Genomic DNA, 16,457 nt, shown 5'->3' on the forward strand with positions numbered 1-16,457 from the left:
TAGAAAATAATACAATGTAATTCACCATTCTAGTACTGTATTAACAAACCATATTAAACAAATCAAAAGGGAAAAACCAGGTGGTCATCTCATAGATGTAGAAAAAGCATCTTACAAAGTCTAACTTCCATTCCTGCAAACTAGAAGTAGAAGGGAACTTAATCTGATAAAAGGCACCCATGAAAAACCTAGAGCCAGCAGCATATTTAGTCATGAAATACTTCTCCCCTGAGATCAGGAACAAGACAAGCTTACACCGGAAGGTCTAGCTAGTGTAGTCAGGCAAGAAAAGGAAATGAAAGATATCAAACAAGAAAGAAGTAAAACTATCTTTTATTCACAGATGGTATAATGTTCTTTGTAGAAAATCTGATGAAATCTCCAAAAAACTACTAGAAATAATGAGTTTAGCAATGTTGTAGAAAACAAGATCCAGATACAAAAATCGATGGTATTTTAATATGCTAATAATTAGCAGATATTGAAATTTTTAAAAATACAGTTTATTATAGCATCAGAAAAATGGAATGCTTAAGTATAAATCTGACAAAAAATGTGAACTACCTGTACACTGGACCACTAAACACTAGTGAAACAAAATTGAAGAGCTACTTAATTGGAAATCAGTTTTCCCCCAGATTTATCTATAGAGTCAGTGAAATCCCAATCAAAATCTCAGCAAGGTCTTTAAGAAATTGACAATCTTATTTTAAAATTTAAGTGGAGATGCGAAATAACTAAAGCAATTTTGAAAAAACAAGAAAAAAGCTAGAAGGCTAAAACCACATGATTGCAAGATTTATCAGAAAGGTATAATAATCAGGCCAGTGTCATTTTGGCATAAAGATAGACCAGGAGATCAATGGAAGAGATTATAGAGTCTAGAAATAGACTGACGCATTTATGGACAACTGGTTTTTAACAAAGGTGCAAAGACACATAGATGGAGAAAGGTTATCTTTTCAACAAACAGTACTGCAACAATGGGGTATTTATATTTTCAAACGTGAACTCCAATCCATACCTCTCACCATTTACAAAAATTAACTGAAAGTGAATCCTAGACTTAAATGTACATCTACAGTTATGAAAACTTTCAGAAAAAAAGTGGTGGAAATCTTTTTACTTTGTATTATGCAAAGATTTCTTAGATACAACATCAAAACCACAATCCATTAAAGACAAATAAAAGAACTCATCAAAATTTAAAATTTTGCTCCTCCAATGATACTGTTTTTACAATGAAAAGACAAGTCACAGACAGGAAGAAAATATTTGCAATCCATGTATTTCCTATAGGACTTATATTCATAATATATAAAGGAATCTCGAAACCCAGTAATAAACAATACAACTTTAAAAATGGTCAAAAGACTTTGAACTGATGTATTTGACATATGAATGGCAAATAATTTTGTGAAAAGATACAGGTTAAACCACAGAGCTTTACCTGCTACAATTAAAAAGATCAAGTGTACCAAGTGTTGGCAAGGATGTAGAGGAACTTGAACACTCACATGCTACTGGTGGGAATGTAAAATAGTACAACCACTTTGGAAAACAATTTGGAAATTTTGGAAAAAGCTAAGCATATGCCCATTATATAATATGGCCATCCCACTCCTAGACAATTACCCAAGAAAAATGAAAATATTTGTCCATTCTATGACCTGTATACAATGCTCATAGCAGCTTTATTTGTAATAGCCAAAAACTGGCAGAAACCCAAATGTTCATCAACAGATAAATGGATAAACAACTCAATGAAGTTTGTTAAAATTCTAGGAAAAGTAACAGTGCGGTGGAAGGAAATGTAGAATATAATAGTAGCATCTTTTAATTTTATTTTTATAGGTTCAATGGTCTTTGTGCAGATTTATTACATGGATATGTTGTGCAATGGTGAGGTTTGGGCGCCTAGCGTACCCGTCTCCCGAATGGTGAACGTTGTTTCTAATAGGTAATTTTTCAACCCTCACGCCCCTCCCACCCTCCTTTCTTTTGGAGTCTCCAGTGTCTATTATTTCCCTCCATGTGTCTATGTATACCCATTCTTTAGCTCTCACTTATGAGTGAGAACATGCAGTATTGATTTTCTGGTTTTGAGTTAGTTCACTTAGGACAATGGTCTCAAGCTCCATCCATGTTGCTGCAAAAGACATGATTTCATCGTTTTTTATAGCTGAATAGTAGTCCATGGTGTGTGTGTGTGTGTGTATATATATATATATACCACATTGTCCTTAATCATCCATTGATGGACACTTAGGTTGATTTCATTACTTCACTGTTGTGAATAGCATGATAAGAAACACATAAGTGTGGGTGTGTTCTTAATATAACATTTTCTTTTCCTTTGGGTAGATACCCAGTAGTGGGATTGCTGGGACAAATGGTAGTTCTATTTTTAGTTCGTTGAGAGGTCTTCATACTGTTATCCACAGGGGTTATACTAATTTACATACACACCAACAGTGTATAAGCATTCCTTTTTCTCTGCATCCTTGCCAACATCTGTTATTTTTTGACTTTTTAGTAATAGTCATTCTGACTGGTGTGAGATGGTATCTCATTGTGGTTTTAATTGGCATTTCTCTGATGACTCGTGCTGCTGACCATTTTTTCTTATGCTTGTTGGCCTCTTGTATGTGTTCTTTTGAGAAATGTCTGTTGATGTCTTTTGTCTACTGTTTTGTAGTTGTTGATTTGTTTGAGTTCCTTGTAGATTCTGGATATTGGTTCTTTGCTAGATGCATAGTTTGCAAATATTTCCTCCCATTCTGTACGTTGTCTGTTTACTCTCTTGATTGTTTCTTTTGCTATGTAGAAGCCATTTATTTCAATTAAATATGATTTATCTATTTTTGTTTTGTTGCATTTGCTTTCAAAGTCTTAATCATAAATTCTTTGGTTAGGCCAATGTCCAGAAGAGTTTTTTTCTGGGTTTTCTTCTAAGATTTTCATAGTTTCAGGTCTTACATTTGAGTCTTTAATCCATCTTGAGTTAATTTTTGTAGATGGTGAGAGGTAGGGATTTAGTTTATTCTTCTACATATGCCTAGCCAATTTTCCCAGCGCCATTTATTGAGTAGGTTGTCCTTTCCCCATTGCTTATTTTTGTCAACTTTGTCAAAGATCAGTTGGTTGTAGACATGTGGCTTCAATTCTGGGTGCTCTATTCTTTTCCACTGATCTATGTGTCTATGTTTTTGTAGCAGTACCATGCTGTTTTGGTTACTGTAGCCTTGTAGTATAGTTTGAAGTCAGGTCATGTGGTACCTCCAGCTTTTTTTGTTGTTGTTCTGGATTGTTTTGGCTATTTTGACTTTTTTTTGGTTCCGTATGATTTTAGAATTCTTTTTTCTAATTCTGTGAAAAATGACGTTGATATTTTATAGGAATTACATTGAATCTGTAGATTTCTTTGGGCAGTGTGGACATTTTTAACAATATTGATTCTTCCAATCCATGAGCATGGGATCTTTTTTCATTTATTTGTGTCATCTACAGCTTCTTTAATCAGTGTTTTGTACTTCTCCTTGTAGAGCTCTTTCACCTCCTTGGTTAAACGTATTTCTAAGTATTTTATTTTGTGTGTGTGTGGCTACTATAAATGAGATTGAGTTCTTTATTTGGTTCTCAGTTAGAATGTTATTGGTATATAGAAATGCTACTGATTTTGTGCATTGATTTTGTGTTTTGAAACTTTACCAAAGTTGCTTATCAAGTATAGGAGTCTTTTGGAGGACTCTTTAGGGTTTTCTAGGTATAAGAACATGTCATCAGTGAACAAAGATAATTTGACTTCCTATTTTCCAATTTGAATGCCTTTTATTTTTTTTCCTCTTGCCTGATTGCTCTGGTTGGGACTCCAAGTACTATGTTGAACAAAAGTGGTGAGAGTAGGCCTCTTTGTCTTGTTCCGGTTATTAGGGGGAATGCTTTCAACTTTCCCCCTTTTTTTGTGATATTGGCTGTGAATTTGTCATACATGATTCTTGTTATTTTGAGGTTTGTTCCTTTGACACCTAGTTTGTTGAGGATTTTTATCATGAAAGGATATTGGTTTTTATCGAGTGTTTTTTCTACATCTATTGAAATGATTATGTGGGTTTTTGTTGTTGTTGCTGTTGTTCTTTTTGTTTGTTTGTTTGTTTGTTTTTCGAGACAGTCTCACTCTATTTCCCAGGCTAGAGCACAGTGGTGCGATCTCAGTTCACTGCAACCTCCACCTCCTGGTTCAAGCAACTGTTGTGCCTCAGCCTCCTGAGTAGCTGGGATTATAGACACCTGCCACCATGCCTGGGTAATTTTTGTATTTTTAGTAGAGATGAGGTTATGCCATGTTGACCAGTCTGGTCTCTAACTCCTGGCCTCAGGTGATCTGCCTGCCTTGGCCTCCCAAAGTGCTGGTATTACAGGCATGAGCCACTGCACCCAGCCTAGTTTTAGTTTTTCATTCTGTCTATGTGATGAATCACATTTATTGATTTGTATATGTTAAACTATCCTTCTATCTCTGGAATAAAACCATGTGATCATGATGGATTATCTTTTTGATGTGCTATTGGCTTTGGTTTGCTAATATTTTATTGAGGATTTTTGCATCTGTGTTCATCAGGGATATTAGCCTGAAGCTTTCTTTTTTGTTGTTGTGTCCTTGCCAGATTTGGGTATCATGGTGATGCTGGCTTCATGGAATGAGTTAGGGAGCCCCTAATCTGACTCCTCTGACTTGTTGGAATAGTTTCCGTAAGATGGGTATCAGCTATTTTTTTTGCACTGATGAGAAAATTTGACTATAAATCCATCTGGCCCTGGGCTTTTTGTTGTTGGCAGGTCTTTTATTAATGATTCAATTTCATTTCTTGTTATTGGTCTGTTCAGGATTCCATAGCATCTGTAAGTAGCACTGGATACAGACATCTGATAGGGTAGGGACAGGGAGGGAGCCATGCAGTGGAAAGAGGGAAAGGCTTAGTCTTAGTCAGGAGATAATGCTGGAATTAAATCTTCAAGAATGAGAAGATGCCAGGCAAACAATAAAGCGAAAAGAATGGCTGGCATTTCAGGCTGAGGGAGCAACATAGGCAAGAGCACAGAGGCCCAAGACTACAGTGTATTTGTATTGTTCTATGTGGCTAAGTATGTCTGGAATGTAGGTGAGCAATAAGGCAGATCATGAAGAGGCCAGAGCCTGAAGGGCCTTGTGTATTTTGTTAAAAAGAAACATTTATCCTGAAGTTATTGGGGTTAGTATTAGAAAAATCCTTCCATGGAAATTTTAGATGGTCTTCATGAAAAGAAGTTAGGCAGCTGCCCCTCTCTCATCAGAAATATTCTCATAAGCCATCTCTTAGGATGAGTCCTTTTCAAGGATCATTTCCTCTAGCTGCTGACTGTGAATAAAGTTTCCTCTTGTAAATGTCAGAATCAGGGGCTGCCATTTTTTCACCTGAGGTCAGATCTGTCTTAGGGTGCAGCCTATTCAGCTGTCCTCTTCCCACAGCTGGGCACGCTGACTCCCTGACGAGCTCAGACTTGCCCCTAGCAGGATGTATTTGGTTTATGCGGTGGAGAGAACAGGAAGGAACTCTAGTCTACACTCTGTGGTCTGGAGCATATAGCACTCTGCAAAGAATCTGGCCCAGTGCATGTAGTTAGATTTTTTAAAAAATGTATGAGAACACTGTTGCCACAGAAATTCTGATCCTGTGTCCCAATTCTGATAGTTTGTCTAGTGTCTGAGACTCCGGCTCTTGCTACCTCAGAACTGTTTGCTCCTGTATCATCTTGACAAGTAGTTCAAAATTTCTGGGAGTGGAGCCATGGCCTACTTTTGTCAGCCTCTCTTTTCACCCTTTGGATATGGTTCTTCTTAATAGACACATTCGAGCATCATTTGCTGTGCTGGGCACTGAGTCTTGTTCAGAGCACTTACCTAGTTCCAAGGCCCTATTAGCTTTCTGCCTATCCAAATTGTCACTTTTCCCTAGGTTTCTGGGCAACATGTTTCCCTGCCCTTTGATTCCCATTTGTGATGGCTTCTCTGATATCCGTTTGCTTTGAAATTTGCTGCTTTATTTTCTGATTATCATGACCTGACTGCCAAAGTGGTCTCCCTTCTGGAATCCTCAGATTCTGCCTTCACTAGTGATTGGAGGGGCTTTTGTCTATTCTGTTCATGTCCATCCTGAGAGCTGGCCTCAGCCATTGGCAGGGAAGCATTTAATAAGAGAATCAGCCTAGGTAGATACAGTGATTTTCTGTGGAATTATTTTAATACACTAAACTGGCTCGTTATTCTTTTCCTGCTTTGTGGCCTGTTTTCAAAAATTAAGCACAAATTGAGATGCTTAAGCTACCTGTCTATATGACACCTTCTTTGATCTTCATGCTCTAAGGTAGAACTGACATCCTCCCTATTTGTGACTACACTGTATGCTGAATATCAGATTCGTATCATACTATCATATTTTTACTACTCTTACATGTTTCTACCTGTATTACCTCCTCTTAGACCACGGGAGTCCAGACTGCATGTTTGTTTTTCTATTTCTAGCATCTGGGTTGGAGTGCTGGGCACATAGTAGATAGATGTTTCATGGAAGTTGTATGTGACAGCCAGTGCCTCATACAAAACCCTGAAGGTACCATACCGTAAGTGCCAATTATCAGACACATGTAAAATACAGGACATTTTTGGAATTTGCAGTAAGTGCAATTAATATAGAAGCTGAACTTTGTCTAATGGTGGTACCTCAAAGTGATTTAATGGTGAAAAATAAGGATTTCAGGGGAAAAAAATCGTAATACTTTCCGAGGAACTTTGGAATTGATGATTTTATGTGTTAAATTCTTTCCTATAAGGACTCTAGGGATAAGAAAAAAAAAATGCCACATTGCTGAGGACTGGCTGGTGCTTACTTGGGAATGCTAATATGCAAATGTGAATGTTGGGACTTCATTTCCTCATCTGTAAAACGAAAAAGCTGAATTAGCTTAAACTCAAGGATGCATCTGGCTTTTACCATCTCTTCATACACAGGCCTGTGCATGTGCAGGAATATAAACATATACCTGTTAGAAGAAAGTGCTTTACAATGTATGGGAGTGAAATGATAAATCTGTCTTTCTCTTTCTTTGTAGTATGAAACCTTATTTGAATAATTTTTTATTTTAATTGTAATTTCATATAGCAAGATTATATTAACAACTTTTTTATATGTAAGGAACAAGCAGTGACTTGTAAATTGAAGTTTATTGCTAGAAAACAACCTAATTTTCATACTGAAATTAAAAGGACAGTTTCAAAATATGTGAAAACCATTACTGTTGCTTTGTATTTTTGCCACTGTAGCAATTTAGTCAAGTAATTACTTGAATAGTTTTTAAATTATTTATTACAGAAATTTTCACACACAAAAAAGTAGAAAGAAAAGTATAACGAACACCCATGTGGCGTCACTCAGCCTGAGCTATTTCAGTTTTTCCATCTTTGTTTCCACTTCCACTTCCTTTCCTACCCCTCCACTGTGTAATTTCACTGTAAATACTTTACTATATACTTACAGCAGATAAGGACTTAAATGAGTCACAACCACAATACCATTATCACACCTGACAAAACTTAACCATTCCATAATATCATGTAATACCAAGCTTTTGTTCAAATATCTACAATTGTCTGAAAAATGTTTTCTAATAGTTGTCTTATTCTAACCAGGATCAAAACAAGGTCTACACTTTGCATCTGGTTGGTATGTCTCTACATTTCCTCTCCCAATAAATTGAGTCATTGAGCTTACAGAATTGATCACATTCTAGATTGAGGTGACTGCCCCCTCCTTGGGTTGGGCTTCCCCTCCTTCCCCCTTCTGTTCCCCTACATCATTCATTTTCTGAATAAACCAGGTCATTTTGCCTGCAGAATTTACCACGTTTTAGAACTGGCCAACTGCATTCTTGTGATGATGTTTAACATGTTTCTCTGGCCATCTTATTCTCTGTAAACCATCAAGGGACATTTAAAGAATCTGATGAAAGAAACAGAGTCTCTCCCTGGAAAATAGCAAACATGTATACACACATACATACATACACACACAAAATATTGCATACAATTTCAAAGGCTTCACAGATCCTCTGAAGCCACAGACCCCAGACTGAAATGCCTAATAGAGGTTTGATTAAGCGCCTGTAGGGCCATGACTTTCTTTCCCATGAATCATGAGGCCCACGATGTCTCCTTGTCCCATTGTAAGATTAGTGTTATAAGCCTTATCCTATTATTATAAAGTTCCCATCAGCCTTTTTAACCATTGATTTTAGCAGCCATCGCTTATCATTGCCTAGAATGATTCTTGATTTCATCCAAGTCGAAAATGATAATTTTTAAATTCTATCAGGATTTTTTCCCTCATCAATTACTAAGTTATCCTAAATACAGTTTATACTAGAAAAGCAGGATTCTTGCTTGGAATTTTTTTTATAGTAATAGAAGTTGTCAAACAATGACTACCATTGAAAATAATGATAGTTGGAAACTTGTTGCATCTTTTCCTAGACAAAGTAGTAACTGATTCACAATAGCAAAGACACAGAATCAACCCAAATCCCCATGAGCGGTAGAATGGATAAAGAAAATGTGACTTATATACACACCATTGAATACTATGCAGCCATAAAAAGGAATGAGATCGTGTCCTTTGTAGCAATGTGGATGGAGCTGAAGGCCATTATCCTAAATGAACTCGTGCTGGAAAAGAACCAAATATGACATGTTCTCACTTATAAGTGGGAGCTAAACATTTAGTACATATAGACACAAAGATAAGAATAATAGACACCAGGGCCTAACTGAAGGTGGATGGTAAGAGGAGCATGAGGTTCAAAAAACCACCTCTTAAGCATGATGCTTATCACCTGGGTAAAGAAATCTGTACACCAAAGCCCTGCAACACACAATTTACCTACATAGTAAACCTGCACGTGTACCCCCTGAACCTAAAATCTAAAAAAAAAAAAAAAGAAACAAAAAACAAAGCAAGTAACTGCAATAACCAAAGTAAATGGGCCAGAGATTTGAAAACTTTCTTGTGAAATGCCTTTTTACTCCAAGTCAAAAACATTCAAGGGCCATGAGATTTATTTTTATATCCCCACTTTTGCTGTTTAAAAGTGAATTTATATGCTGTCTTTCTTATAGAGAACATTCCAACAAAGAACGCGTGGGTCTCAGTAAAGAGAATTTGTTGCTTAGAGGATGCACCATTAGAAACACAGAGGCTGTTGTGGGCATTGTGGTTTATGCAGGTCGGTTATGTGTCTAATTTTCATTGTCTACTCTGTGCTTTTCTACAAGTTAACATTTTTCATTTACTCAAAAATGCAATCTGTTGAAGCAGAAAGGAAATTTTGCCTGATAAACTTAATTATTGGTCTCTGTTTTTCTAAATGGATCACAAAAGCAGATTAAACTGACAAAATAGATCATGTAACTGTGTTTTATTAAATTGTCTGCGAGAGAGATTTTTAAATATGGTATTCGCTTCTTGGCTTTAATTTGTACATTTTCTATCATACTGCACATCCTTCATAGGCCATGAAACCAAAGCAATGCTGAACAACAGTGGGCCGCGGTATAAGCGCAGCAAATTAGAAAGAAGAGCAAACACAGATGTCCTCTGGTGTGTCATGCTTCTGGTCATAATGTGCTTAACTGGCGCAGTGGGTAGGTAAAATTTGATTATTTGCTGACATCTTTTCAGCAAAATATTAAAGTATTTTATTTCAAAATTATATCTGTGAATATTTGACTTTGGTAAGGTGGATTTTGTCAGTAATGTTTTACCTCATATCCTTGTCTCTTTCATCCTTTAGCCTGAAAAATATTAATATTGACTCTATCCATTTACATTTTGCCATAGTACTGAAGAAACCTGGAGAGTGACTTAAAGAAAGAGAGAGAGAGAGAGAGAGAGAGAGATAATGTATAGCCTTTTGAATTTGAATTTTGTTTCCAAAAACAAACAGTTGATGTCCAACCAAAATGAATACTCTCATTCCTTCTCCTTTAGGAAAAAAATTTTTTGTTTGCATGCTATATATTTAGCATCCTTTTGATGTCTGTGTATTTTTTGAAAGGTCATGGAATCTGGTTGAGCAGGTATGAAAAGATGCATTTTTTCAATATTCCCGAGCCTGATGGACATATCATATCACCACTGTTGGCAGGATTTTATATGTTTTGGACCATGATCATTTTGTTACAGGTAATTTTTTATTAAGCTTATGGTAGAATTTTAACATCTTTGCTGCTTATCCAGCTATGTTCAGTTTCACATCCTTTTTTTAACCTACGTTAACATTTTAAAACTTGTTTGGATCTTCTTAGGTCTTGATTCCTATTTCTCTCTATGTTTCCATCGAAATTGTGAAGCTTGGACAAATATATTTCATTCAAAGTGATGTGGATTTCTACAATGAGAAAACGGATTCTATTGTTCAGTGCCGAGCCCTGAACATCGCCGAGGATCTGGGACAGATTCAGTACCTCTTTTCCGATAAGACAGGAACCCTCACTGAGAATAAGATGGTTTTTCGAAGATGTAGTGTGGCAGGATTTGATTACTGCCATGAAGAAAATGGTGAGTGCTGGATTTCTGTGAAAACCAACCTTAGCATTGGTCTTTTTTTGAAACCACTTAAGTGTTGCATGTCTGACAATTCTGACATAGAAGTGGTTTATTTAATCATTGAGTACTTTATGCTTCCAGATGGCCTTTAAACTTCATTGTTGTTCCTTCAAAAGCTAGTAGGTTAAAGTCAAGGAGACTACTGCCATGGTTTCTTTAAAAGTGAAGTAAATTACTAGTGGAAGTAAATGGTGGGAATTGGAGGGATGACAATACTGTACTATAAATACTTTTGAAAAGCTAATGAAACTATGGGCCATTTCTTTGAAAAATATTTTGGAAATAATTCCAAAGGCATTACAGGCTCCTTCTAGCCTCATTGTTTGACCCCTAGGTATCCATTGGTGCTTGATTAAGAATAACTAGTTTAAGCAAAATGAGCTGAACTTCTGACTCTAAAGAAATAAATCTGTAAATTCCAAGTTTACAAAATTCTTTAAAAAGTTGAACTTTATTAATTTTGCAGTTTATAAAAGAAATATGTGCTCCTTTGAAGATAATTCATTGAAGTGAACAAAACAAATTAAAAGCCCTACTCTCCCAAGGTTAACCACCATTAACAATTTGGTGAATATGTAACCAGCTATTTCTTTATGCATAGTTCTCTATATGTGAACATATATTTACACATTTTCCCTTTTATTAGTTAGAACATGTAATAGTACTATTTTTGTAAATTGTTTATTTTATTCAACAATGTCTTATGAAATTTTTCCTAAGTCAGTTCGTAACTTAAAATTAAGAATATAGTTTTCTACTATATGTGGTCAAACTTAGTTTGCTATGCTTAATGGTGGCCACTTAGTTTGTTAATATAAAAGCACTTGTAGTTAACATCACTTATTCATTCACCAAACATTTTGTGAGCTCCCAATATGTGGCATGAGTCCCTGATTGCATGTAATTTAGATTTATGACAAGAAGATAGATAAACAAGATTAAAATTATGATAAATAAAATTCAGCATGCATTATGCATCTTGGTACATATATATTTATTCAATTGTTTTTACAAGATACATTTTCCTCTAAAATATCATGCTAATTTACATTCCTACAACCCAGAAAAATAATGCTTGTTTTTCACACCCAGCCATAATGTAATGAAGTTACACTTTTTAATCTGTGTGATTTTTAAAGACAAGTTAGCACTTCATTGTCTTAATTTGTCTCTGCTTAGTAATGAGCTTTTTAACTTTTTATATGTTTTTCAGTCATTTGAATTTCCTTGGTAAATTAATTGAATTATTTCCCTGTTTTTTAAATGGGGTTTCTTTGTTCTTGTTAGTCTGTGGGAGAGCTTTTATGTAAGGTCAGGGTTAATGTTCAGCTTGTATGCTTAGTCTAGATTGTTTGTGGCCAGCGCCGATGTTCATTTGTGCACTCATTTAAAACAAGTTCTTAAATACTTAGGATATCAACCCTGATGTTATATTATCCTTTTCTTCTATATGTGACAAATATTTTTCTGTTTCATTATTTATCACTTATTAGTTTTCTATCACTGCATAACAAATCACCACAAACCATAATGGCTTAAACCAACACAAATATGCTGTCTCACGGTATCTCTAAGTCAGGACTCTGGGTATAGGATAAGTGCCTCCTCTGCTCAGGGTCTCCCACCAGGTTGAAATAGAGGTGTCTGCTGAGACTGTGATCTTATTGATGACCTCATCCTATGCTTAGCTCACTGGTATTTCGCAGAATTCAGTGTACTGAAGTTTTGGGACTGAGGTCCTTGCATTCTTGCTGCTGTCATCCCTGACTATTCGCAGCTCCAAGAGGTTGCTTGCTGTTTCCTGCCAAACAGCCTCACCACAGCAGAGCAGTTTGCTTCTTCAAGGCCAGCAACAGAATTTCTCATTTTGAATCTTTCTGACATCAGGGAAGTCCTGAATCCTTTTTAAAGGACTAACCTAATGAGATCATGTCCACCGAGGATAGTCTTCTTTCAAATTACTCGAAGTCAGCTGATTAATTACATCTGCAAAATCCTTCCACTTTTGCCACATAGCATAATTTAATCATAGCATAGTCACAAGGTGCATCTACCACGGGGGACAGGACTCTTCAGGGCCATCTTAGAATTCTGCCTACCACAGTCTCTAAACTGTGCTTCCAGTGTCTCTTCTCATCAAAAGGTTTATATGTTTGTTATATAAATTTGTCAATTATTATGAATATTATGATTTCTGATGGTAGTGTTGAGCTCAGACAACCCATCATACCTGGTATTGTTAAAAAATATACTATATTTTCTTCTAGGTACATGTATTTTTAAGTCAACTTTGGTAACCTGTGAGTGTAAGGGGTAAAATGTTAAGTGTTTATTATGTAATCACCATGCAAATGTAAAATATAGCTAATCATATTGAATATGATGACACTGCATTATGTTTCATCTTATAGTAAAATTTAAAAGCCATCACTAACCCCCATCAAACAGAATAGATCACTGTTAGCATTTTAATGCACTTTTGGGGTCTTTTTTTTAACACATATGTATATGTTTTTGTTTTTAAGATATGCATTTGCACGCACACACATTTATGTTTTTGTTTTTAAAACAGAAATGGCATCGCAGTGTGATTTTACTTTTATAACCATTTTTCTTAAGACTTCATCATTCATTTTCAATAAAATGGAACCACATTAATAATGCTATGCTAAACCTCTGTAGTACATTTGTGAGGTTAGTGTTTTCCTGAATTATTTGACCATAGATCCCCATTTTTAGGAACTGCCTTGCAGCAACAATGTTTCATAAAATATACAGTGAGAAGCACTGCTTTTTTTTTGTATTTATAACACAAAATTTTGTGTTCATAACATTTCAAAGAGCTAATACTAGCCCTCCTCCACTCTGGTCACTGAACATACATATCCCTGCCCAAGTGAGTATTTTTCGTTTATGCCTCCTCACACAGAAAAGATATTAAGTGACTGGGAATCAAATGCTATCCTGACTGAACTGTAACTGATAAGCTACCTGTTTGGGAACCAAAGTTCTAGAGGTGCTAACTTTGCCTTTGACCACTTCTCTACCATAGACACACCTAGAGCTTCTGGTCTTTTTTATGCAGTGGTTTAAAATTAAACACATGTGTATACACACACACACAAACTAGTGGAGACCAGTTCTCTCTAGAAATTAATTCTGAGGCATATTTTCACTGAAGTGAAAACTATTTTAACAGTGTATCTGTGTTTTAATGGCTAGTCCTTTAGGGTTTTCTGCAGAAGTGTTGCCTAGGAGATAATTTGGTGAAGAATATTGCTGCTTGGAAACAACCTCTTACACATGGAATTGCACTAAACACACCTGACAACACCATTGTATATTTTAAACCTTCTAGCTTCGAAATGTGTTCCATGTACTGGCAGCATCAGCAACACCCGGGCATGCTTTTAAATTGCAGAAACTCAGACCCCCTCTTCAGAGCTTCAATTAAATGCATTTTAATAATATCCCCGGGTGATTAATATGCATATTAAAATTTTAACAAGCCACTCCTTTAAAAGACTTTAAAGAGAATGCTTTCTTAAAAATAAACTTTTAAATTTAGGATAATTTTAGATTTACAGAAAAGTTACAAAAATATCCTGGAGGGTTCCAGCATGCCCTCATGCCGTTTTCCCTGCTGTTATCATCTTGCATTAGTCATATGATATATTTGAGATAAGTAATGAACAAATGCTGATACATTATTATTAATTGAAACCCATATTTTATTTGGACTTCCTTCATTTTTACCTAATGTTCTTTCTCTGTCCCAGGATCCTAGCTAGGATGCTGCATAACAGTCATCATTTTGGTTTCTCTAGGTGACAGTTTCTCAGATTTTCTTTCCTTTCGATAAACTTAGCAGTTTTGAGTGGCATTATTCTGGGATTTTGTAGAATGTCCATCAATTTGGGCTTATCCAGAGTATACCTTTATGATGCACAATTTGTGAATCTGATTTACATGGAGGCAGTAGCATTGAACACTTTTCAAGAACAAGGATTTTGGAATCAGGCCTCCTGAGTCTGCATCCCATTTCCACTACCTACAAGCCATGTGGCCCTTAACAACTATCTAATTTCTCTGTGCCTCAATAAAAAGGATCAATGACACTATCTATCTCATTGGATGGTTAAGAGAATGAGAGAAGATAATTCACATAAAGAATTTAGAACAGCAAATGGCACAAAATGAGTTCTCTATAAATATAGCTGTTGTTACTGTTGTTGTTGTTGTTGTTGTAAATATTGTTAAAATAAGAAATAGGCCTATCTCTTAAGGAGCTCATGGTCCGATGTGGGAGGCAGATATGTAAACATAAATTATCATGTTCATTGTCATAAGATATAAAGTCAGTGTTCTTGTTCCATCTTGTTTTGATTTTCAGGCAGTCAGTATTGGAGGTGGATTTTGCACTGATTAAGGCTTGGGATGTTGAAGCCAAGATACTGGATGTTCTTACGATGCTGGAAATGTATGGGGAATTAGTTTAGAACAAAGGTTTATATATCAAGGATATATGGGTGATACAGTTGGAGGAGGTTTAGCTGAGTGTGTTATTTACAAGCAGGCAAAAGTTGGAATGCTGGAAATGTTTGCAGATTTAGTTCATAGTGAAAGGGTTGATGGAGGATTGATGATACAACTGAAGGAAACTCATCTGAATGCTGTTCACCTTTGTTTCGGGCCCTTTGGAGAGCACATTGAAAGTATGATACACTTTTTGTTCTGTAGACTCATGCCCACTTCTTCCATATATCAAATTGATGCAAGTAACAGGCTATAGGAAGATTACTGGGTATTTGAAGAGGGGAATGGGAAGAAAAGACAGATCGGGGATTAAATAATGAAGAGAAATAAAGTAGACAATTTGGTACCTATTTCAATACCTACCTTAAAGGAAAGAATAGACTTTGTAAGTTTTTTCTTATGAAGCAAAAAGTAAGAATTCCTGCCCTGCTTTGAGGCATTCATGTAACTATTTTGGAGTCTACTTTAAGGTAAGTATTAAGAAATATTAAAGAAATACTAAGAAATATTAAAAGTCATAACGATTTGGATAAGTTTTATCAATATTATAATAAAACTTTGTTTCTCATGCAATATGTTTTTTTAACACAGGGTCTCACTCTGTTACCCAGGCTGGAGTGCAGTGGCATGATCTCAGCTCACTGCAGCCTCAACCCTCTGGGCTTAAGTGATCCTACCACCTTAGCCTCACAAGTAGTTGGGACTATGGGCACATGCCACCACACATGGCTAATTTTTGTATTTTTTGTAGAGGCAGGATTTCGCCATGTTTCCCAGGCTGGTCTCGAACTTCTGGGCTCAAGCTATCTGCCAGCCTCAGCCTCCCAAAGTGCTGGGACTACAGGTGTGAGCCACCACACCTGGCTTCACACCTAATTTTTATAAAATTCTCACTGAGCCTGGAATTATAGCTCCAGTAGCTTTGTTTTCTGAATCACATCGTAACTTTACCAGTCTATTTCCTTTTTTGAGAAGGAGTCTAGTCTTGCCAGGTTGCAGTGAAGTGGCGCGATCTTGGCTCACTGCAACCCCTGCCCCTTGGGTTTAAGCAGCTCTCCTGCCTCAGCCTCCCTAGTAGCTGGGATTACAGGCGACCGCCACCACACCCAGCTAATTTTTTGTATTTTTAGTAGAGATGGGGTTTTGCCATGTTGGCCAGGCTGGTCTCAAACTCCTGACCTCAGGTGATCCACCCACCTCGGCCTCCCAAAGTGCTGGGATTGC

The 16,457-nt window shown here is 36.3% G+C and overlaps 1 protein-coding gene across 3 annotated transcripts in view; it reads left to right on the forward strand.

Annotated features, from left to right (window-relative positions):
• ATP10D (ATPase phospholipid transporting 10D (putative)) overlaps nucleotides 1–16,457 on the forward strand; it is a 123,817-nt gene that overhangs the window by 47,018 nt on the left and 60,342 nt on the right. For all 3 annotated transcript variants that reach the window (XM_063705257.1, XM_063705259.1, XM_063705258.1), the window contains 4 exons: nucleotides 9,209–9,315; nucleotides 9,602–9,733; nucleotides 10,147–10,274; nucleotides 10,397–10,649. In XM_063705257.1, the coding sequence (XP_063561327.1) occupies nucleotides 9,209–9,315; nucleotides 9,602–9,733; nucleotides 10,147–10,274; nucleotides 10,397–10,649 (620 nt within the window). The remainder of the gene's footprint in view (nucleotides 1–9,208; nucleotides 9,316–9,601; nucleotides 9,734–10,146; nucleotides 10,275–10,396; nucleotides 10,650–16,457) is intronic.

This window comes from Gorilla gorilla, chromosome 3, assembly GCF_029281585.2.
Source record: "Gorilla gorilla gorilla isolate KB3781 chromosome 3, NHGRI_mGorGor1-v2.1_pri, whole genome shotgun sequence".
Lineage (NCBI taxonomy): Eukaryota > Metazoa > Chordata > Mammalia > Primates > Hominidae > Gorilla > Gorilla gorilla.